A 25,518-nucleotide genomic window follows, 5' to 3' on the forward strand; every position below is an offset into this window, starting at 1 on the left:
CATGAAAACGTTATCCCTCAGGTCCTTGTCTCTTTCCCCTCTCACCTTCAACCCATGCCCTCTAGTTTTGAACTCCCATACCCTGGGAAAAAGACCTTAGCTATTCACCCTATCCATGCCCCTCATGATTTTATAAACCTCCTATGAAGTCACTCCTCAATCTGGGACATTCCAGGGAAAACAGCCCCAGCCTTTTCAGCCTCTCCCTGTAGCTCCAGTTTCCAACCCCAGCAACATCCTTGAAAATTGTTTCTGCCTCTTTTCAAGTTCAGCAACATCTCTCTTAAAGAAGGGAGTCCAGAATTGAATGCAATATTACAAAAGGGTCCTCACCAATGACCTATACAGCCGCAGCATGACCTCCCAGCTCTTATACTTCATGAAGTGACCAAAAATGGTACCGAACACCACTTTCACTATCCTGTCAACTGACCATTCCACCTTCAAGGAACTATGAACCTGCACCCTAAGGTCTCTTTGTTTGGCAACACTCCAAAGATGCGACCATTAAATGTATAAGTCCTCCCCTGCTTTGCCTTACCAAAATCCAACAGCTCACATTTATCTAAACAAATCCGTCTGCCAATCCTCAGCCCATCTGATTAAGGTCTCCTTCTACTTTGACATAACCTTCTGCACTGTCCGCTATCCCACCAACTTTGGTGTCATCTGCAAACTTACTAACTAATCCTCCGACATTCACATCCACATTACTTATATAAATGACAGAAAACAAGGAACCTAACACTGATCCTTGTGGCACACCTCTGGTCACAAGTCTCCAGTCTGGGAAAAAGCTCTCCCACACCACCCTCTGTCTCCTACCTTCAACCCAATTTTATATCCAAATGGCCAGGTCTCTTTGGATTCTGTGTGATCTAATCTTGCTAACCAGTCTACCATGGTTTAGGGGAGTTGAGAGCTGATGCGCTTGCCATAGAACAACCATTCCTTTATTGTTTTCTTGTCGTCAGAGTATTTCTGTGTTGGGTCCAGCTAGGTTTCTGGCTTGGGTAACTGCTACTGTGTTCATTTTGGTCAACTGTGGGGGAAAAACAGGGCGGTAGAGAGAAACCAGGGAATTATAGACCAGCAAGCCTAACATTGGTAATGAGGAAAAAATTCTCAAGTCCATTATCAAAGATTTTATATCGGAGTATTTAGAAAGCAGTGGCAGAATCAAGACAGAGTCAGCATGAATTTATGAAGGGGAGATCATGCTTGACAAATCTGTTGGAATTCTATGAGGATGTAACGAGTAGAGTTGACAAGGGGGAGCCAGTCGATGTGATCTGTTTGGACTTTCAGACAACGTTTGACGAAATCCCGCATAAAAGATTATTGTGCAAGATTAAAGTTCATGAGATTGGGGGAAGTGTATTGAGGTGGATAGAAACTGGTTGGCAGAGAGGAAACAAAGATCCTTTTCAAATTGGTAGACAGTAAATAGTGGGAGTGCCATAGGGATTGGGCTTGGACCCTAGCTTTTCATAATATAAATTGATAATTTGAATGAGGGAACTAAACGTAACATCTCAAAGTTTGCAGATGGTACTAAGTTGGGAGGGAAAACTGTGACGAGGATGCAGAGATGCTTCAGCATGAGCTGGACAGGTTGGGTGAGTGGGCAAATCAATGTCTGATGCAGTATAATTTGGATAAATGTGAGGTCATTCACTTTGGAAGCACAAACAAGAATACAGGTTACTACCTGAATGGCTGTAAATTGAGAAAGGGGAATATGCAGTGGGACCTGGGTGTCCTTGTGCAGCAGTCGCTGAAGGTGAGCAAATAGGTGCAGCATGCAGAAAGAAGGCAAACAGTATATTGGTCTTCATTGCGAGAGGTTTCCAGTGGCAGGGATGTGTTGGTGCAGTTAAACAGGGCCTTGATGAGTTCACACCTAGAATATTGTATGCAGTTTTGGTCTCCTTTTCAGAGGAAGGACACTCTTGCTCTCGAGGGAGTGCAGTGAAGGTTTACCAGGATGATTCTGGGGATGGTGGGATTGACTTATGAGGAGAGATTGACTAGGTTAGGATTGTTTTCACTGGAGTTCAGATGAATGAGGGGTGATCTCAGAGACTTATAAAATTCTATCGGGACGAGGCAGGGTAGATGCAGGGAGGATGTTCCCGATTGTGGGTGTGTCCAAAACCAGGGGTCACAGTCTGAGGATTCAGGGTGGACCGTTTAGGATAGAGATGAAGAGACATTTCTTCACTCAGAGAATGGTGAGGCTGTGGAATTCATTACCACATGAAGTAGTTGATGTCAAAACATTGAATGTATTCAAGAGACAGCTAGATATAGTACGTAGGCCAAATGGGATCAAAGGTTATGGGGAGAAAGCAGGATTAGACTATTGAGTTGGACAATCAGCTATGATCATGATGAATGGTGGAGCAGGCTCGAAGGGCCAAATGGTCTCTCCTAGCTCCTATCTTCAGTATTTCTATGTAACTGTTTCTCACTATCGTGTGGACTTAACAAACATATTGAAGACAGGTATCTGTGCTTTCAAAATTGTGTGGGATCCAGGCAGAACAGATATGAGGATAATCTTTATTTTTCCCCTTGTTGGATGTATCTAAGGCAAGAGGGCATATATTTAACATGATTTTTGTTTTGTTTGCCAATGGTAACACAAGAAAGCTTTTTATGCAGCAGGTGGTTAGGATCTGGACTGTTCTGCTTGCGAATGTGGCATAGACCAATTAAGTAGAGGCTTTAGATTGCTTTCTACGAAGGAAAAATGTACAGGGCGACTGCTGTATCTGCAAAATCAGCTTCCGCAGTTTCACTAGGAAATATTACATGAAACATTCCCGAACCAGGAGCCGGGGGCTGCCGGGGAGGTGGTAACATTCCCGTTTGAATGAGTGGGTTCAGTACTATCTGTGGTTTCAGACTTCTGCGGTAGGTCCTGGAACATATCCCCCGGAGGTACGGGGCGGGGGGGGGACTACTGTAGGAGGCTACTGGGAGAAGGTGGGCCAGTGGCAGTGGGTCAGTTGTTCTTGTGTGTTTTGAGGGTATGGGGCACTTTTACTTAAGATTTCTGAACTCTTAATTTATAACAATGAGGTGCTGAGTTGTGCCTGATCCAACTATGTATACATAGTCAGTATTTATGAATCAAGTAGAATTTAATAGAGAGTGATTGCTGTTGATATTAAAGTATTGTTTGACTGAGCAGAGCATCAATGATCCTCAGTAATCAAAGTCGACAGCAATCAGGTGCTCCCCTGCAGTGGCTTGAATCATACGAAGCATAAAGGAAGATAATAATGATTGTTAGAGGTCAATCATTTCAGAACCTGGTCTTCACTGTCGGAGTTCCTCACTTTACATTTTTATATCCAGGAGTGTTGTTGCATACAACTGATTTGTTTCTTTTCTCCACCACTGAACCACCCATACTATTTTTTTTCATGTATTAACCACCAGCACGCGTTCTCCAATTGATTACTTTTTATTTAACCTACTTTTACAATTAATCTGTTCAGAGATGTTATTATTGCACATCTCTGGAGCAGGTGGGTCCAGCCTCTAGGTCCAGGGGTAGGTGCACTGCCAGTGTGTGTGCCACAACAGCCCTGGTTACTCAGTTCATTGTCCTAGGTTCTGTCACTTGCAGCTGCTTAGTCAAAGACCTTCCCATCTGATAATGTGCACTGATGTTTGCAAAGTGTTCAGGTAATTAAGTAGTTCATGCCACATGTAGCAATACCTGAACAAGATTTAGATTTGGGCTGATGAGTATTATTGGCAAGTAAGTGTAAAACAACGATGGATATTATTGGCAACACAGTGCACAACAATGACGATCCTAACTTGACATTCAGTAACGTTGCCATTGCTGAATCCACTACTATCAACATCCTGGGGAGATGGGGCTGTTGGGGGAGGGGTGGAGTTGCATTGACCAGAAATTCTGTGACAAGAAACTCACCGACTGACTCCCCAGACCCATCCGTTCTCCCAAATATACAAGTCTGGGATGTGATGGAATGCCCTCTGTTTTATGTAGATGAGTCCAGCTTCAACCATGCTGTCTTGACATCATCCAGGAAAAAGCTGCACATGTAAATGCTGCATCATTGGTCACCTTTACACACACACTCATTCCCTCTATCAGTACAGTACTGCAGTGTGACAGCAGTTTGTACATTCACATGGTTCAATTTGTCCAGGCTACTTCAACAGCAACTTCCAATTTTGCAGCTATTGAATCTAGAAAAAACAAAGTTAAAAATCACAACAACAGATTATGGTCCAACAGGGTTAATTGGAAGTACACATGAAAGAAGTGAAACTATCACTGTATTCTAACAGATGAAAGGCTTAACAGATAATCAGTTTTTCAATGTAAAATTTCAGTTACATCACACTGTAAATTTTTGCTATAAATTCTGTGTTACGATCGAGCCCTCCACTATCACCTGATGAAGGAGCGTCGCTCTGAAAGCTAGTGTGCTTCCAATTAAACCTGTTCGACTATAACCTGGTGTTGTGAGATTTTTTAACTTTGTACACCCCAGTCCAACACCGGCATCTCCAAATCTAGACAAAACAAGTGAGTGTAAAACATGTGGGTGGCACAATGGTTCTGTGGTTAGCACTGCTGCCTCATAGTGCCAGGGACCCGGGTTCAATTCCAGCCTCAAGTGACTGGGTGGAGTTTGTACATCCTCCCTGTGTTTGTGCAGGTTTCCTCTGAGCGCTCTGGTTTCCTCCCACAGTCCAACGATGAGCAGGTTAGATGGATTGGCCATGCTAAATTGCCCAGAATGCGCGGGGACGTGCAAGCTAGGTGGGTTATTCATGGGAAATGCAGAGTTACAGGAATAGGGTAGGGGGATGGGTCTGGGTGGGATACTGTCTGGAGGGGTAGTGTGAACTCAATGGGCTGAATGGCCTGCTTCTTTGATTTGAATATAGCCTCTTGCAAGTTCCACTGTAGTCTCATTAGTAGAAAGTGAGGGCTGGAGATCAGAGTTGAGAGTGTGGTGCTGGAAAAGCACAGCAGGTCAGGTAGCATCCGAGGAGCAGGAGAATCGATGTTTCATGCGGAAGCCCTTTATCTGAAGCTTCTCGGATGCTGACTGACCTGCTGTGCTTTTCCAGCACCACACTCTCTCTACTGTCGTCTCATACTATCCTGACTTAGAAATCTATTGCTATTCCTTCATTGTCACTGGGTCAAAATCCTGGAATTCTCTCAACCGTACTGTAATGAACTGGTTCTAAGAAGGCAGGTCATCATCATCACCCTCTCAGAGACAATTGTGGTGTAAAACAAATGCTTTGCATTGTTGCCCATATCCAGGAATTTTTTTTGACAAAGTGTTTGACACTACATACATGTTGAGACGCATAGCCTTTTTCCCTATCCAGTGCCCTTATTCCGTTCCTTAATATTACTAGGAGTGAGTGTAGTTGGCCGAACTTTGTATTCATGTTGCTCTGGAGCTCAGAAGGAAGCTGAGCTGGGTCATTCACTTAGCATTTCTGGTATGGAAGCAGTGTCAGGAATGTCTTTTGCACTAATAGGCTGAGCTTCCCTATCATTGAGGAAAGAAAAATTCATGCAGCAACCATCACTTTATCCTGTTGTTTAGTTGTCCACTTGATTAATAACTAGATGTGGCAGAATCTGCTGTAGAATGTTGCTTCTGCTGTTTAAAAAACAGGTAATCTTGTGGTAGTTTCATCAAGTTTGTACCTCATTCTGAGCTATGCCTGCACTGAAAATTGTAATGCTTGTTGATAAAGAAAATACTCTGTAATTCATTTATTAGTTTAAGTATTTTTCAGTGAAAATTTTTCTGCGTTATTAGGAGCAAAACAACACATTAACAATATTTTTTTCCTCGCGTACCCATTTGAAAGATAAAGGTGCTACGAGATCCATGGGTGGTAAAAACTGCTAACGTACACCTTTTCCTCTGCAACAACTTAGCTTATAATTCAGAGCAAGAGTGTAGAACAAGAAAGGTATGTGGTTATTCGACCTGCTGCTCCCACAGATGATGCAAAATCTGTCCATTGTGGAGAATTAACTGCTTTTTAAAAAAACATATTGGCTTACCACATGTAAACCATCCAAAAGCTCTGTAGGAGTTTGATACCTTACTAAGTCATATTCAGCTAAATCTACCCAAATATGGTCAGTCTTGGGTAAGATAACTTTAAATGACATTTTGTCTGCAGCACAGCAACAACCATTGTGCCAGGAAACATGTTTTTGTAAGCAAGGACATTTTCCTATGTTTCCCATGACTTGCAGTTTTCTGTTATTGACACAGGTGGGCCTGTGTGTCTAAAGGAGACAATTTTTAAAAATTTCATCCACCTGTGGGGGACCAGCTATTTAATGCGTGAAAACTCCTTTTGAATGAACCATATTCTAAACGGAACGTGTCCTGTCCAGTGAATTCCAGCTCTTTGTACTGAAGTTATTTTGATATTGACAATTTTTATACACTTTGCAGCTGAATAAGATACTTGGCAAATTGCAAATCTTGGATATCTGCAACAAGAATAGTACGTGGCAGTCAGCAAATTAAGTGTATCTGCACAGAGAAAAGACAGGGAGCCATTTTATGCAAAATTCTTCTCTGAGCAATAATCTGAAAAACAACGTTAATAGTATCAGTGAGAGACTTGGGTTTACACAATGCCTTTTCATGTCCTCTTGGCGTCCCAAAACATTTTACACCAAATCATTTCTTTTTTTTTTCATCACAATCATAGCATAAACATTGCAGCCATTTTCTGCACAGCGGAGTTCCATAGGCAATGTGATAATGGCCTGACAAATTGTGTTTTTATGTTAGGCAAAGGATAACTTTGATCCAAACACAACAGACATCTTCACTTTCCTTCTACAAATTTTCATTGAATTCTGAAGGTAGATTAGTTCTTGGTTTAACATCTTCTCTGAAGGACTGTACATTAGGATCAACCTAGGTTTCAGATTTAGCGCTGGTTTGGAAGTGGGTTTAAGGGGAGGAGAAAATATTCAACACACATTTAAGTCAGCACACTTAAATGTTTGAGAATGCAACTTTTAAATTGTGTTGCCTCTACAAGACCCATAAAATTCTTAAAGTAAAAAATAAAGGCCATGTTCACTGTATATTTGTTTACTTAAAAACCTTGCTTTGAATCTTCCATGGTCAGATACCAAACCAGCTTTGTTTTCTTGATCTCATTTCCAGTTAACAAGAAAATGTTGTATTTATCTCATGCTGTAATAAAATGCCCACAGAATTTCATTGGAGGATTTGACATCTCGATACTTGAAAAGTTACAGCATGTGATTAGAAAGCTTGGCCAGACAATTCCACTTATGTGGAAGTAGAGAGCACGAGAGGTTGAGAGGGAAAATTCCAGGGTTTCGTTTCTTGCTATATTAGCTGACAATGATGAAATGATTAAAGTCTTGGAATAACCAAGAGCAGAGTTGATGGAGTGCAAATATATGGGACATGGGAAGGAGTGGTGTCATGAAGGGATTTCAAAATGAGGCTGAGAATTGTGTGGTATTGCGTGGCAATGTAGGACCAAACAGATGGGTAAATGGAACTTAGTTTGTGCTGGTAAATTGGCAGGATAACTTAAGGGAGAATAGAACAAGGGGCACTTTTCAGAGGCTGGCACCCCATCACCATTCACCCTTTATTTACAAATCAGTTGAAAATAGAACCGCCTCTCACTGCCTCTGGCATTCAGCCCTCAATATCCTTGACATTCATTCTTTTATGATAACCAGGGCTGCCTGACTGAACCACATTTACAGCCTCAATTATAGGATTCATATTCTCTGCAGTCATCTGGTTTCAATTACTACACTTGCCAAATTGTTTTCAAGTAAAACCAGTGTGCATATTTTTTAAAAAAGATAAATCATGACAAAACATAACATTTATGTAGCCATTAGGTTTTGCTTTAAGTGATTTATATGGGATATCTGGTTGGCATAGATGAGTTGGATCGAAGGGTCTGTTTCTGTGCTGTACATCTCCATGATTCTGACTCCACATGACCATTTTCTTAATTGCATTCATTGTTTTATCGAACTCTTGATACTTGAAAGGCTGTTAGGAGGAAAAGGTAAACTACTTCAGAATAAGTAAAATTAGGCTGACTATCTTATCAACTGGTGCAAAAGCAGGTGATTCTTGAATTGTGGAGAGAAAAAAAAGGAAAGTCATCATGTGTGGCACAACTATAACTTCCAGAAATAATTTGGAGACTCTTGCTATGGTTACGTCATGACACAAATGTTATGAAATGACTGGACATCATAACTGAGATGAATGCATTTGATGCTTGTTGTGTACCGGGTCAAAATCTGCAAAGGTGGTACAGATGAAACAAAATTAAAAGGAAAGAGATATGTTGTATTAAATTTTAAATTCAAACTATTAATTTAAAACATATGCCTCATCTGAAAATTGGAATTGATTTTAAAAGTCAAACCAAGTCCATAGAAAATCTTTCCAATTCCATTTCTTCTGCAGCACCTTAGGCTACAATTAGCCAGCTCAGCACCAAGTAAGTAAGTAAAGTCTCTGTTGTCCTACCAGACCATAGGACTGTGTTCGCATTACAGAGAGTCAGCTGCTGGTGGTTTAATCTGAGGGGCACCACACCTCAAGTAAATTGCAAGGTGGAGCAGGAAAGTCCTTCGAGGTAAGCTCAACATATGCAGGAACTGAGTCTACATTGTTGATGTCACTCTGTAGAAAGAAGTCTTAAATTGTACATGGAGTAGTGCAACATGAAAATTGTGATTTGTATCTGTCAAATTACTGGGGCTGAGAAAATCTGTCATTAAATGGGAAGGGGATAGGTCGTCATCGCCTTAGAAGAAGCTATCTCCAGAGTTGATGCCTGTGTGATATTATTTGAAAACGAATTAATAAAATCCTTCCTCTTCAGATTGATAGCCTGCTCAATGAGCATGAAGTACTATGTGGAAGAAAATATTTCAATGAAATCTAGCACCACGATCAAGTATTTCATGAAGATGTGGAGTAGTGTCAGTGAAACTCTTATATTCATCTTCCTTGGTGTATCAACAATTACGAATACCCACGAATGGAATTGGGCATTTGTTTGCTTCACTCTATTGTTCTGTTTGATTTGGCGAGCACTAGGTAAACAATTGTTCATTTTCTAAACCTTTAGATTGTCAGTCTGTGTGCAGGAGTTTTTACTTTTTGGCTTTACGCACATAAATAAGAATATTTGAGTTTGAGTATAGGAAGAACAGGTATGATTGTGAAAGAATGTGGTTATTTAATGTAAATCAATGCAAGGAAAACTGTGCGTACTTATAAATATTTTACATTGAGTCAGAGAGTGTTTGGCATGGAAAAAGACCCTTTAGTCCAATTTGTCCATGCCAACCAGGTATCCTAAATAAATCTAGTCCCATTTGCCAGCATTTGGTCCATATCGCTCTGATCTTTTCCTATTCATACACACATCTAGATGCCTTTTAAAAATTGTAATTCTGCTGGTCTCAACCACTTCCTTTGGTAGCTCATTCCATACGTAAGCCATTCTCTGCATGAAAAAGTTGTCCCTTAAGTCCCTTTTGAATTTTTCCCCTTATACTAAACCTATGCCCTCTAGTTTTGGACTACCCCACCCTAGGGAAGAGACTTTGTCTATTTATCCTATCCATTCCCCTCATGATTTTATGAACCTCTATAAGGTCACCCCTCATCCTCCGACACTCCAGGGAAAACAGCCCCAGCCTATTCAGCCTCTCTCTGTAGCTCAAACCCTCCAACCCTGGCAACATCCTTGTACATCTTTTTTGAACCCTTTCACGTTTCACAATATCCTTCCCTATGGCAGGGAGACAGAGTTGCATGCAGTATTCCAAAAGTGGTCTAACCAACATCCTGTACAGCTGCAACATGATCTTCGCTGTTTATTTATTTTTCTTAGATGAACTCCTATGTCCAGAGATACTTGAAACCAAACAGCAGAGGCAGTCAGCAGTGAGGGTTCACTGCTGGGTCAGACAGCTGTGCAGGTTTACTTCTCTGCTTGTTTCAATTGCCTCGTCATCACTGCTTTGCCTCTTCCATTTTAAAGTGCTGTTGTTTTGATTTTATTTTTCCCAAAATTCCCGAACAATGCAACAGCATATAAAAAAGTAGTTACTGCCCCTAGAATTTGAAGAAATCAGCCTCAACACTGAAAAGACCTCAGAAAAGGAGCATCTCTTACAGCCCTGATTTTGGCCCATCCTCCTTTTGTGGAACGTTGTTTAGTTTTGCAGTGTCCAGTGCACTGAAGCCAAATACAAGAATGTTCTCACCTTTCTTAGATTTACATATATGTATTCGTCTTGATTTTGCCCAAGTTCCATTCACTATATAACAAAGCTGGTCTCTCCGCTGTCTTGTGGATGCACTGTGAATAACATCAATTAATTTTGTCTTGTATAGGCCAGAGCAATCTGCAATTTCATTGTGTTCAGCTCTTTATAGAAACATTGAGCAAACCTTGTTTGGGAAAGGACAATACAAATAACAATGGGCTTGTATGCCAGTGATTTGCATGTAGTTTCAAAGAAGACCATTAGCGAGTGATATCACCCTTTGATAGATATACATGGTTGCCAATTTTTAACCAATTCCTTTTTAATTTCAGGTGTTATTGTGCTAACGCAGATCATTAACAGATTTCGGAAATTGATTATCACCCGCAAGGATCAATTTATCATTGCCTATGGAGGGCTGCGCGGGGCAATTTGCTTCTCGCTTGTGTTCCTGCTTCCTTCTCATATCTTTCCTCGAAAGCATTTGTTCATCACATCAACCATCGTGGTCATATTCTTCACTGTGTTTATTCAGGTTAAAACTATCTACTTATATGTCTTGGTTGTTGAAATATCTGTTACAAAACTTTGTTCTCCACTTGAAATTAGAACTTAGTTATTAATATGCTTATTAATACAATAACAACTTTATTACAAGTCCTTAATGTGCAATAATTGACCAGCTTCAAAATATTGAGTTTATTTAAATTGCATGCTTTTTTGCAAAGTCTATTCACGAAGACTCTGAGTTAGAGATTTGAATTTTCCTTGAATGTAGAGAGGGCTGGAGAAGTACTTCAAGTTCTCAATTGGACATAAAATTCTGTTACGATTTGGCTTTCATAAACCATTTTGGCCAACTCTTATTGTAGTTGTTTTAGACAATCTGATGTCTAAATGTTATTTATTTTTTCAAGTGTATTGTTTGGTGAAATCTTTCATTCCAGTTAGTAACAAACATAAGTACCTTCCCAAGTAACAAAGAATATAATTTGTAACCTTGATCTAAGGCAAACCATCCCTCGCTATCCTTTTTGAGCAGTCTGCAGGCTTTGACAGAGTTGACTGCACTGTCTTCCAATGCCTCTCCAATATAATCCAGCAGTGTGGTACTACTCTAACCTAGTTCCATTATTTGTCTACCTGTAACTACAGGATACTCCTGTTAACTGGTATTCCCCAAGGTTCTAAGTGGGATTCATCCGCCTTCTCAATTACATGCTATGTCCCTCACTCCTCTGTTATAAGGAGGACTGCTTCAATAACAATTAATTTTCACTAATGTCCTTTTAGGAAATGAGATATTCCTCCTTACCCATTCTGATCCACATGTGACCTCCAACTCTTAGCGACAAGGCTGATGCTTAACTGCCCTCTGAAATGACTTAAGAAGCCACTCAGTTGTACCAAACTGCTAATAAAGCCAAAGAGAGGACTGAAACCTGACAGCACTGGAAATGACAACAGCAAACCCAACCCTGTCAATCCTGTAAAGTCCTTCTTATTAACATGCATTTCATTAAATAGTGAAGGAACAGCCTGATGTAGTCATACTCTCCGAATTGTGCCTTACAGACATCACCATAACGTGAAGAAATCATTACTGGACTTGGAACATTAATTATGTTGCCCTCTTCTCAGATGCTGCTAGACCTGCTGAGTTTCTCAACATTCTCTGTGTTTGTTTTGGATTTTTAGCATCTGCAGTACTTTGCCTTTATATCACCATTACCATCCTGCTCCACTGGCTGGGCAGACCCACTAGTGGTGGGGACACAGTGATACACAGTTGGTAGAGAGTTAGACCAACTGGAGGAAGCAGTACTTTGAGTGGGGAACTTTTGTGCTTATCACCAGGAGTGACTCAGTAGCATTGCAACTGACAAAGCAGGCCATGTCTTAAAGAACATAGCTGTTAAACAGGGTCTGCAGCAAGTGGTCAGGGAGCCAACAAAAGAGAAACATCGTCTTGCCTTCGACCTCAACTATCCTACTATTCCAGATGCATCTGCCCATGATGGTATTGGTAGAAGGACTAGCTGGGCCCCTCTCCAAGCTATTCCAGTACAGTTACAACACTGACATCGATCTGACAACATGAAAAACAGCCCATTTATGTTATGTCCACAATAAGAGGGGGATTGACCAGGTTAGAATTGTCCTAACCCCTTATTCTTGATCAACAGCAAATGTTGGAAGAAGTGGTCAACAATACTGTCAAGGAGCATTTGCAAAGGAATAACTTGCTCACTGATGCTCAGTTCAAGCTGTACTGGGGCAACTCAACTCTTGGACTCATTACAGCCTTAGTACAAATGTGGACTTTAAAAAAAAACTGAACCCAAGAAGGGAGTGAGAATGACTCCACTTGAATCAACTGGAAGAAAGTGGGGACTGCAGATGTTGGGATCAGAGTCAAGAATGTGGTGCTGCACAAGCGCAGCAGGTCAGGCAGCATCCGAAGAGTAGGAGAATCGATATTTCGGGCATAAGCCCTTCATCAGAGCCCTTCCTGCTTCAATTGTCCTGCACCTCAGATGCCGCCTGACCTGCTGTGCTTTTCCAGCACCATAATTGTGACTCCCCTTGAATCAAGGCACCATTAGGCAGAGTACGACATTCAAGGAGCCCTGTGTAATACTGGTGTCAATGGGAATGAGTTGAAAAATCTTTATAGAGTCATACGTAATACAAAGGAAGATAGTTGTTGGAGGTCAGTCATCTCCGCATCAGGACATCTCTACATGAGTTCCTCAGAGTAGTTAGCTAGGCCCAACAATCTTCAGCTGCTTCATCAGAAACCTTTTCTTCCATTATACGGTCAGAATGGTGATGCATAATTATAAGTGAAAAATATTCAATCCATTCATGACTCCTTAGATACTGATACAGTTCGTGTCGATATGCAGCTGGACCTGGACAATATCTGGCTTAGGTTGATAAGTGGCAAGTAACATTTGTGCCACACGTGTTGTGGCAATCACCACCTCTGAGAGATTCTGATTACTTTTCCTTTGCACTCAATGCCATTACCATTGCTTAATTTCCCACTATCAACATCCTGGAGATTGATCAGAAACTGATCAGGACCAACAATATAAATGCTGTGATTACAAGAGCAGGTCAAATTCTAAGAATGCTGCAGTGAGTGACTGTCCCTTTGCTCCCCCCATGCCTGTCTACCATGTGCAAGGCTCAAGTCAGGAGTCCAGTGCAATATTTTCCACTTGCTTGATGGCTGCAATAACACTCAAAAGCTTAAAACCATCCAGAATAAAGCAGCCTGCGTGATTGGCACACCATCTACCACCTTCAACATTCACTCTGTTTTCCCATCCGTGCACAGTGGAAGCAGTATGAGCCATTTACAAGATGCACTGCAATGACTCACTGAGGCTCCTTTAACAGTATCTTCCATACATGTGACCGCTACAACCTATAACGATAAGGGCAACAGGCACGTGAGAACACCACCTGCAAGTTCCTCTCCAACATCATCTTGACTTGGAATATATTGCTGTTCTGTCTTCGTCAGGTCAAAATTCTGGAACTCCTTTCCAAAAAGCAGTAGGCATTCTACACCTCAAAGATTGCAGCAATTCAAGAAGTGACTTACCATCATTTTTCCCCAGGACAATTAGGAATGGGTAATAAATGCTGGCCAAGTCACCAATACCCATATTCCATGAACAAATATTAAAATACCTCATCCCTGTTACCATTCTAGTGAATCTCATGTACATCCTCTCAAATGCTTTTGACCGTGTAAAATTGTGATGCATAAAAAAACAATATTCCAGTTGTTTTCTACACGATTGCTAATTTATGCTAAATTTGTGGTGGTGGATTTCAACTAGAAATTCAGCTGTAACTGCCCATTTATGGCTCTTGGAAACCACAGATCAATTCATCACCTGGACGAGTCATAGCGTCATAGAGTCATAAAGATGTTTAGCACAGAAACAGACCCTTTGGTCCAACTCGTCCATGCTGACCAGATAACCTAAATTAATCTAGCCCCGTTTGCCAGCAATTGGCCCATATCTCTCTGGACCCTTTCTATTCATTTGCATATTCAGATGCCTTTTAAACATTGTTATTGTACCAGCCTCCATAACTTCCTTTGGCAGCTCATCCCAGACATACACCACCCTCTGTGTGAAAACATTGATCCTTAGGTCCCTTTTAAATCTTTTCCCCTCTCACCCTAAATCTATGCCTTCTAGTTCTGGACTCCCCCTGGCCTACCCCCTTCATCCCAGGACAATACCTTGTCTATTTACCCTATCCATGCATTTTCTGATTTTATAAACTTCTATAAGGTCACCCCTCAACCTCCGCCCACTCCACAAAAGAAATATTTGTCCTATTCAACCTGCTATCCATTCGCCACTTTCGTACTTGCTTGGTGATTTTGAACACAGCTTCCCCCCTTTACCCACATATTTTGCACATGCTGACATCATTACCTGACGCAGTGGAAAGTACTGAAATGTCAATGACCTTTCTATTTCTTTTAAAGTGTTAATATTGGTCAAGATGAGATAACTGCAAAAATTAGAAATATGTAGACTACCTGTCAACTTTGAAAAGGTTGTGTGGCGAGGTAGCTGTGGGGATAAAATAAGCAAATGTTTGAAATATAAGAGCTAATTTTAGTTGTCCTCAGAAAAATATAAAATCAGCACACCAAATTGTCATTTTATCTACAAAAACACGAGTTTTTTTTAATCTACAGGACTGTCTGTGTGGCATTTGCACATTCTCACCATGTGTCTACATGGGATTCCTCTGGGTGCCTGGTTTCCACCCATAGTCCAAAGATGTGCAGACTTGGTGCATTAGCCATGGGAAATGCGGGGTTACAGAGGGTGGGGTGATGGGTCTAAATAGGGTGCTCTTTGGAGAGTCGGTACTTGACTTACTGTTCTACAACGTCACGGCTGAACTGCCCCAGACTGTAACTTCTCTTTTGTGCCATCTCCTCAGACTTCTTAATATTCCAAAAATCAACCCACCTGCTTTTTATTTTGACCTGAAATCCTAAATATGTATGTGCCTCTATTTTTTGAAAGTAAATGCTCACTGTTGATCTTTTAGGGAATGACTATTCGCCCATTGGTTAATTTTCTGGATGTCAAAAAGACGAATAAAAAGCAGCCAACTGTCAGTGAAGAGATTCACATTCGGGTAAGTGTCCCAATTATGTTGTTTGACTTTGTAACAATCTTGCATTTAAGTAACTGTTGTGGGTTAGAATCCATAGTGTTTGAGCCGAATTAGTGCTGGCACTGAACAAGTAACATCAAGAGAGTTGAGCAGCTGATCAATGTGTGATGAGACTTGGATGGTGTCAGCATACATGTGGAAACTGAATCTGCTTACAAATAACAAATGAAAGAGGTAAACCCTTGATGAATATCAGTTGTTGCTACTATTTGGGAATAGAAATTATTGTGGAAACAGGGAAAAGAGAAGTGCTAGAGAAATTATCTTCCTTGACCTCTCTTCGGCCTCCAATATTGTTTAACACATCACCTTCCCACAGTGTTTCTGCACCAGTGTCTACTTCCGTAATGCAGGACCTGTATTATTTAACGCTTATGTATGACTTTTTTTTTAACATGAACATGTTCACCTGTACTATCACTGGGAATTCATCCCGGATTTTTCCTCTTCATTTACCTAATACCTTTTAGTGGTGTTATCAACTAACATGAGAATATCTCTTGCAATCTCTTGCTTGTTTGCCACACAAATCTGGATGCCTCTTGGCTTCCTCAAATGTTCTACGCATGACTGATGCCAGTCTCTGCCCTCTTCCACTGTGGAATCTTACTGCTTGAAATCTTGCTTCATTTGATTTGGAACTCAATGTTCACCACACGTTGTGTCCATCACAAAAATCATCTTCCAAGTATTTGGAACAAAATAAGTTAACAGTACACATACACACTAGTGGGAGTGATCAGCTATTGTGGAGACATGGGTACTGGGAGTTCAAAGCTGGGCACGCAATATTCAAAGCAGGAGACTATTTGAATGGAAAAGTAGAAGGAAAGGGTGGCAAGGATGGAATAAATGCGATAGCAAGAAATTATCTTAGATTGGAAGATGTAGAATACATATGAGTGAAGTTAGTATTAACAAGGGGAAGAAAACACTGGAAGGAGATTTGCTGTATATTGCGTAGAAAAGAGAATAAAACAGGAGATAATGAGGCCATGTAAACAAACCAGGACATTAATTATGGGTGACTTTAATCTTCAGGTAGATTGGAAATGTCAGATTGGCAGAAGTAAGAGATATGAGGAAGTATTCATAGAATGTTTTCAGGTTAGTTTCCCAGAACAGTATGTTGTGAATCCAACCAAGTTATTAGTTCTAGTAAAATGTAAACAAGTTGATTTCAAAAGGATTTTAGAGTAAAAGATTCCCTAGGAACCAGTGGTAGACAGGGTAGAATTTAATATTCTCTTTGAAATGAAGAAACTTTAGTCAGATACAACTGTGTTAAACTTGAATAAGGGTAGTTATAAAGCAACAAAGACAGAGGTGGCTGGAACTGAATTCGAAAGGAATTTAACAGCAAAGATGGTTTAAGAACTATCTCAGATGTTGAAGAGAACAGTTTGACTCTCAACAAAGATGTACCCCAAATGAAAAAGCAACATTCTAGGATGGGCAAAGTCAATTAGGGAAATTAAGGTTAGCATCAAATTGAAGGAAAAGAAAATATCCACTAATCCTTACAATTTGTAATCTAGAGGGTTGGGAAAGTGTGAAAAACCAGCAAAGATAACCAAACAATAATAAAGGGCAAGAAGATGAACTTTAAAGGTAAAATTGTAAGTAATATAAACAGCAAGAGCGTCCTTAATTATATGAAAATGAAACAAGGCAAAAGTGAACAAAAGCCTTTTAGTAAACAAGGTTGGGGAAATAATAATGAGAATGAGGAAATGACAGATGAGTTAATAAATACTTTTCATCATTCTTAATAGTAGATGGCGTTAACAGTATTACAGAAATATTAAATTATCAAGGAGCAAAAAGAGGAAAGGAAACATACAATAATTATCACTGGGAAAATAGAACTAGAGGAACTAATGAGGCTAGAGACCAATAAATACCCTGGTCCTGTTGCGTTGTATTCTAGAATATTAAATGAAGTGGCGAGATAGTATCTGCACTGTTAGTAATCTTCCAAAGTTCCTTCGATTCTGGACAAGTCCCAGAGGATTTGAAAACTGCCAATGTAACACCTTTTATTTGAAAAGGGAACAACACAAAAACAGGTATCTATGGGCCAAGTAGCTTAATGTCTGTTAATGGGAAAATATTAGAAAATAATGTAATATCAGAACACTTAAAAATAACTACATGTTCAAGAACAGCCAGCATGGCCTCATGCAGGGGTAGTCTTGTCTGACCAAATTAGTAGAATTCCTTGAGGCAGTTACAAGTAACGATGGATAATTAAGAAACAGTGGATCTAACATATCTGGATTTTCACAGGTGGGTGATAAGGTCTGCACATTAAGCTACTGACTAAGATGAGTCCCTGGTTTTGGAAATAGTATTTTAATATACATAGAGGATTGAGAATTGGGATAAGGGAGGCATTTTTGGATGGCAAACTGCAACTAGTTGTGGGCTACAGGGATCAGCCTTGGGGCCACCATTATTTGCAATATATTAATGACTTGGATGAGGAAAGTAAATCTGTAATCACCGAGTTTGGTGATGACACAAAAACAGATGGGAAGGTAAGTGGTAAGGCCACAAAACACTGCAGTGGAAATACAGACCGATTAAGAGAGTGGGCAAAAACTTAGTAGATGGAATGTAATTTGGGGAAATATGAAGTTGTACACTTTGGCAGGAAGAATAGAGGAGCAAAATATGTTTCTAAATGGAGAATTTGCTGTAGCTTTCTGCACTTTGAGGGATTTAGGGGAGTTGTAGAGTCATAGAGCTGTACAGCATGAAAACAGACCCTTCGGTCCAACTTGTCCATGCCGACGAGATATCCTAAATTTAATCTAGTCCCATTGCCAGCATTTCGCCCATATCCCTCTAAACCCTTGCTGTACATGTACCCACTCAGACACCTTTTAAATGTTGTAATTGTACCAGCCTACAGCACCACTCTGTGTGGACAAGTTGTCCCTTTGATCCCTTTTAAATGTTTCCCCTCTAACCTTAAATCTATACTGTCCAGATTTGGACTCCCCCCATCCTGGAGAAAAGACCTTGTCTACTCATCCTATCCATGCCTCTCATGATTTTTATAAACTTCTATAAAGTCCCCCCTCAGCCTCCAACACTCTAAAGAAAATGGCCCCAACCTATTCAGCCTCTCCAACCCTGGCAATATCCTTGTCAATCTTTTCTGAACCCTTTGAAGTTTCAGAACATTCCTTCCTTTAGCAGGGAGACCAGAACTGAATACAATATTCCAAAAGTGACCTAACCAATGCAATATGAGCTCCCAACTTCATTACTCAATACTCTGACCAATAAAGGAAAGTATACCAAACACCTTCTTCACTACCCTATCTACCTGCGACTCTACTTTCAAGGAACTAAGAACATGTACACCAAGATCTCTTTGTCGTCCATGAATTCCAAAAACTATCATCCAATCAGCAGGGAATTGAAAAGGCAAATAGAATATTGGCCTTTATTTGAAAGGAAATTGAGTATAAGGATAGGGAAATCTTACTAAAATTATATAAAGCACTGGTTATACCACAGTTGGAATATGTGAATAGGTTTGTCTCCTTATCTAGGAATGATATTCCACCAACTGAGGCAGTCCCAAGAAGGTTCATTAGGTTGATCCTGGAAATGAAGAGACTGTCTTATGAAGAGGTTGAATAGATTGTGCGTGTGCACACTGGAGTTTAGAAGAATACCATTACCTTATTAAAATATATAAGATTCTTTGGGGACTTGAAGGGTAAATGCAGAAAGTTGTTTCACTTGTGGTAGAGTCTAGGACCAGAGGCATAATCTCTGGATAAGAGCTCACGCATTTAAAACAAAGATGAAGAAGAATTTCTTCTCTAAAAGGTGGAGAATCTCTCGAATTCTTTTCTGCAGAGCGCTGCCGAGGCTGAGTCTTTAAGTATATTCAAGGCTGAAATAGATTATTAATCAGTAAGGAAATCGTGAATTATGGGGCAAAGGCAGGAAAATAAATTTGAGGATTATCAGATTAGCGATGATGTCATTGAGTGGTGGAACAAGCTGAATGGGTTGAATAGCCTACTTCTGTTTCTATATCATCTTCTCTTATGACCTTGTTTCTATTACATAATCCTAATATTTCCCACACCATCTGCTGCTGACATCCTCATTTCTTTCACTGTCTTGAAACCTGATAACATTTTCCAGCTTTCTCAAAATCCATTCTATTCTCCACAGACTCCTGAAATATTATATTGAAGTCTGAAATTTGGTGAAATCTAAAAAAAGTATTTCATTGAGAAATGGAAAACCTGTTTAAGACCAATATTGCTGCCATAGATTACATGCCAAGTGGAACGTCTCATCTTTCAGAAGTTTCATGATATCAGACCTGGTCATCTCAGCATAGAAAACTGATCACTTTTGACCTTCAAATTCTTGGTGGAAAATCTAAAAGCAGAAAATACATCTAAAATGTCTTTTTTGTGTCTAGTTTTTTGACCATCTGTTGGCTGGGGTTGAGGATATCTGTGGACAGTGGAGTCACTACTACTGGAGAGACAAGTATGAATTTGTTTTGCATCTAAGTTTTAGTAATAAATTTAAATGTCTCTGATTACTTACTCATTGGGCAACCTGGAAGCATAATCAGTTAGCTTGGTAACAAGATAAATGTAAGTTTTTGTAAGACTGACGTTGATTAATTGTTGGCCAGTGTGTGTTACCAAATCCAACGGCAAATTATAAACATAATATGTTTGTGCCTCTGGTGATGTCCATGAGTCACGAAGTACCTTATCCCATCTTCCAATCCCTTGGATGTCAAGTCAACCGATTTGACCCATGGTGTATATTTTCCTCCACCCAGTAGTCAGGTAGACCACACAAACTCTGGTATGCATAACCCTTTTTTTGTATGTACAGGAAAGTTAAATGTATAATGATTGGTGCTATCTCTGCGTTGTAACTTGTGATTCAATGCCAGTTCTGTTCAGTTACAGCCACTTTCCAACAGACATCTAAATTTGTGCAAACTGCACAAAAAGATTCCCTAATTATCATAAAATGTGGAATTAATATTTTGCATTAGTTTTTTAAAAACATAAATACACTTGGAGTTTTCTCATGTACAAGGTGGTCCAGCACCTTTCTTTTCACTGTCTTCAATAATTAGAGAATGTGATGGCTTGAGCAAGCCATGTTTCTTTACTCAGACATTTAATGTCATGGTTGTCAAATTAGAGTTCAGTTAACCACCAGTGCAGGAATAACTTTCTCTCTAAACTCAGACTAACTGTGGTTGTGAGGAAGGAGCCATCTCATTTGTTTTTGTTTTAAAGAAAAAAACAGTTATTCTTGAAATGCTATTTTTGTTTTGTTAGCAAAACCCCAACTAAGTATAGGTGCTTTGATACCTCTGTTCTTATGAACACAGGGTGCTATGCCACATTGTTGTTGGCTAGAAGTTAATAATTAATGTTGGAGTTAGATAAATGATACGGGTTCTTCAGTGAACTTTGTTCCGTACTTTACCTTAGAGCCTTTAAAGGGATTTTATGGCTGGATGAAAAGTGAACATTTTCAACTGGTTTTCAAGTTTGATACATCAATTTTTAAAGGTCATCAAATAGAAAGATTATTTTACTTCTCATTTGAGGTAATCACTTAAGTTGATAACTGAATCTCAAAAGTTAAATTCACCGTTTTCACAGATTTCCTTTTCAATTCTTTTGATGGTCTACAGAACCTGAATATTAAAACTGAATCCCTCAAAGAGTTATTAATGAATTTATCATCTAGTTTTAGAACTGACCATTTCAGCACTGGGTATTAAAAGGGTTTGCATTGTTACTCTTTTCATGGGATGTAGGCATTGCTGGCAAACCAGTGTTTGATGTCCATCCCTAATTGTGCTCTGGAAGATGGTGATGAGTCATTGGATTGACCTGCTGTAGTCCATCTGGTGCAGCAATGCCCTCTGTATTGTTAGAAAGGGAGTTCCAATTTTACCCAGTGACAGAGAAAGAAAGGAAATATAATTGTGAATCGGAATGATGTGATTCAAAGGTGAGTTTGCAAGTGATGTTCCTTCCAGTGACAAGGGATGACTATTGATGTCTTAATGAGGGAGTTTTCTGAAGTCAAAATTGAAGATTCCATAAACCAGTATACAGGGAACAGGAGAATCGACGTTTCGGGCATAAGTCCTTCTTCAGGAAGGGCTTATGCCCGAAACGTCGATTCTCCTGTTCCCTGGTTGCTGCCTGACCTGCTGCGCTTTTCCAGCAACACATTTTCAGCTCTGATCTCCAGCATCTGCAGACCTCACTTTCTCCATAAACCAGTATAACCTAATATTGATTATTGTAGCCAGCTTTGAAACAGGTTTATGAATGTTTGAATTACCAAAGAAAAGAAAAATGAAATGAATGTTTCCAAAGTGAATATCAGATCTACCTTTTTTTTTATAACTACAGACAGGGAATCTTTCAAATTAGAATCATGCTAAACTTCTTGCACACTGGGTCTGGCAGTATAGTATTACAATGTCTCATTTAAAATAATTAGATAATTGATTATATCTTCAAGGCTCTTCAGAGAATTTCCGTAATAGGAAGAACAAAAGTAGCCTTTCGCTCTATGGGTTTTGTAGGCTTTGTTAACTGTTTAAAACAGGCATCACATGATATAAGTGAACTAGAGCCCAAAACAGAAAATTACAACATGATTGCTAATGTCATTGGTTCCTAAGCAGTTTGTGTTATGTTAAGAGGGCCACACTAAAAATGATAATCTTTCAGAAGGTAAACACCCCTAAAGAGTAGGGTATTCTAAAGCAATACTTGTGTGAATGATCTATCTCCGCCTTCTCAGTGATCCCCAGCATTACAGATACCAGTCTTCAACCAATTCGATTCACTCCACGTGATATCAAGAAATGGTTGGAGACACTCAACACGGCAAAGGCTATGGCCCTAACAACACTCCGGCAATAGTACTGAAGACTTATGCTCCAGAACGTGCCACTCCCCTAGCCAAGCTGTTCCAAGCTGTACAGTTACAGCACTGGCATCTACTCGACAATGTGGAAAATTGCCCAGGTATGTTCTGTACATAAAAAGCAGGATAAATCCAACCAGACAATTTCCAACCCATCAGCCTAATCTCAATCACCAGTAAAGTGATGGAAGTTGTCATTAATAGTGCTATCAAGCAGGCACCTGCTCAGTGATACCCAGTTTGGATTCCGCCAGGGCCACTTAGCTTCTGACCTCATTACAGCCTTGGTTCAAACATGGACAAAAGAGGTGAATTCCAGAGGTGGGAGGAGAGTGATAGTCCTTGACATCAATGCCACATCAAAGAGCCCTGGCAAAACTGGACTCAGTAGGTATCAAGGACAAACTGTCCAATTATTGGAGTCATACCTGGCACATTGGAAGTTGGTCGGGGTTATTAAATGTCAGTCATCTCAGCCTCAGGACATCTCTGCAGAGTTTCTCACGGTAATGTCCTAGCCCCAACTATCTTCAGCTGCTTCATCAATGAACTTCCTTGTATCATCTGGTCAGGAGTGGGGATGTTCGCTGATGATTGCACAATGTTCAGCACCATTTGTGACTTCTCAGATACTGAAGCAGTCCATGTTCAATTGCAACAAGATCTGGACAATATCCAGACTTGGACTGACAAGTGGCAAATAACATAAACACCACAAATGCTAGGTGGTAATCACCTCTAATAAGGGATAATCTAACCACCATCCCTTGACATTCAATGGTATGACCATTATTAATCCTCCACTATCAACATCCTGGGGTTACCATTGACCAGGAACTCTACTGGACTCATCACACAAACACACTGGCCACAACAACATGTCAGAGGCTAGGAATACTGCAGTGAGTAACTCACCTCCTGACTCCCTAAAGCTTATCCACCATCCACAAGGCACAAGTCAGGAATGTGATGGAATACTCCCCACTTGCCGGGAAGGGTTCAGTTCCAACAATACTAAAGAAGCTTGACACCATCTGGAACCACTTGATTGGCACTACATCTACTAGAATCCGCTCCCTCCACCACTAACAGTCTTTTGCAGCAGTGTGTACAGTCTACAAGATGCACTGCAGTAATCCACCATTAGATCTTTCAAGAGCACTTTCTAAATTCCTGACTGCTTCCATCTTGAAGAACAAGGGCAGCAGATATATGGGAACACCACGACCTTCAAGTTCTCCTCTAAGCCTCTCACCATCCTGACTTGGAAATATATTGCTATTAGTTCACTGTCGCTGGGTCAAAATTCTGGCATTATGGGTCAACCCACAGCAGATGGACTGCAGCAGTTCAAGAAGACAGCTCACCACCACCTTCTCAAGGTCAACTAGGGACGGGCAATAAATGCTGGCCAGCCAGTGATGCCCACATCCCAGAAATGAATTTTAAAAAAATCTATATGATGACCATTTTTTTTTTACTATAAAAACAAAGTACTAGAGAAACTCAGCAGGTTGGTAGAGAAAGAGAGAGAGAGAGAGAGAGAGCGAGAGAGAGAAAGTGTTAACATTTCAGGCCCAATATGACTCTTTGCAACCTCTCTCTTCAATTTTAAAGTGATACATTTGGTACTGCAGAGAAAAGTGGGGAGCAGCAAGTGGAACAGAATTGGAGGTTGGAGAGTGAGGGAGATTAGAAATAATAGATGTCATGGGACAAGAGGGAATAGTAATGGCAGAAGACTGTGTTAGTAGTAGAGCATGGGTCAGCTTTGCTTATAGCCCACAATGGGCTTCACTCGAACACTGTGTTGGAAATGTGAGCATGTTGATGTATTAAAATGCCAAGCAACTAGAAAGTTATGCTTGTGGACTGAGGGGCAAGTGTTTCACAAAGTGGTTGAGTGTGCGTTTAGTCTCCCTAAACGTAAAGGATACTGCATTGTGAGCAACAAATACAACAGACTAGTACAAGTAAATCACTGTCTCATCTGAAAGATGTGTTTGGGACGTTGGAAAATGAAGAGAGAGGAGATGAAAGGGCATGTTATACTTCTAGTGATTGCACAAGATGTCTTGGGAGGGGGGATGTGTACAAGTGATAGATGAGTGGACCAAGCTGTGTCATGGAAGGAATGATCTATGTCATGAAGGTAATGAGTGCAGCAGAGGTTCACCAACATGGTACAAGAGATAGCAGGACTGTCGTATGAGGAGAGATTGGTTCAACTGGGCCTGTATTGTTAGAGTTTAGAAGGATGGGGGACCTGATTGAAACGTATAAACTTCTAAGGACTGGACAGATTATATGGAGTTAGGATGCTTTGACTGTGTGGGGAGTCTATAACCAGGAGTCATGTTGTCAAGACATGGGGTAGACCATTTAGGACTGAGATGAGGAAAACTTCCTTCACTCAAAAGGGTACTGAACTTGTGGAATTCTCAGAGAAGACTGTGTGGAGGCTAAGTCATTGAATACATTCAAGAAAGAGAGAAACACCTAAAAAATGTTTAAATGAAAATTTGAAGAGGATTGGGGCATATGTGAAAAAGTGGGTGTATGGCATTGAGGTAGAGGGTCATATTAAATGATGGAATAGGTTTGAAGGGATGAATGGCCTACTCATGGTCTTAGTTTCTACGTTTCAAAATGTCGAGAGGAGAAAGAGGAAAAATGTACTTGGTGGTGGTATACTCCTGAAATTGGTGGAGAATAATCCTTTGAATACAGAATCTGGTGGGGCAGAAAGTGAAGACAATGAGAATTTTATTGCATCCCTCAGGAAGGAGTGAGGGAACTGTGGGGGTCAAAGTTGAGGACCTTGTCCAGTACAATTATTGGGTGTGGGACTCTCATCAGGAAGAAATGTCACATTGGAGCCACCACTCTGAAAAGTAGGACTATTGGAATAAACGAGGCAGTGAGAATGGGAGATCTCTAATCGCCCTCACCCTCTAACCTCCTTCCGGTCT

The 25,518-nt window shown here is 40.3% G+C and overlaps 1 protein-coding gene across 1 annotated transcript in view; it reads left to right on the top strand.

The window, feature by feature from the left end:
• Window positions 1-25,518, top strand: part of slc9a2 (solute carrier family 9 member 2) — a 92,488-nt gene that overhangs the window by 48,638 nt on the left and 18,332 nt on the right. Inside the window, exons 4-7 of the mRNA XM_043691732.2 lie at window positions 8,953-9,170; window positions 10,684-10,886; window positions 15,452-15,541; window positions 20,040-20,110. Of these exons, the coding sequence (XP_043547667.1) occupies window positions 8,953-9,170; window positions 10,684-10,886; window positions 15,452-15,541; window positions 20,040-20,110 (582 nt within the window). The remainder of the gene's footprint in view (window positions 1-8,952; window positions 9,171-10,683; window positions 10,887-15,451; window positions 15,542-20,039; window positions 20,111-25,518) is intronic.

This window comes from Chiloscyllium plagiosum, unplaced genomic scaffold, assembly GCF_037043375.1.
Source record: "Chiloscyllium plagiosum isolate Xiang-an unplaced genomic scaffold, Cpla_swu_hap1 HiC_scaffold_6, whole genome shotgun sequence".
Lineage (NCBI taxonomy): Eukaryota > Metazoa > Chordata > Chondrichthyes > Orectolobiformes > Hemiscylliidae > Chiloscyllium > Chiloscyllium plagiosum.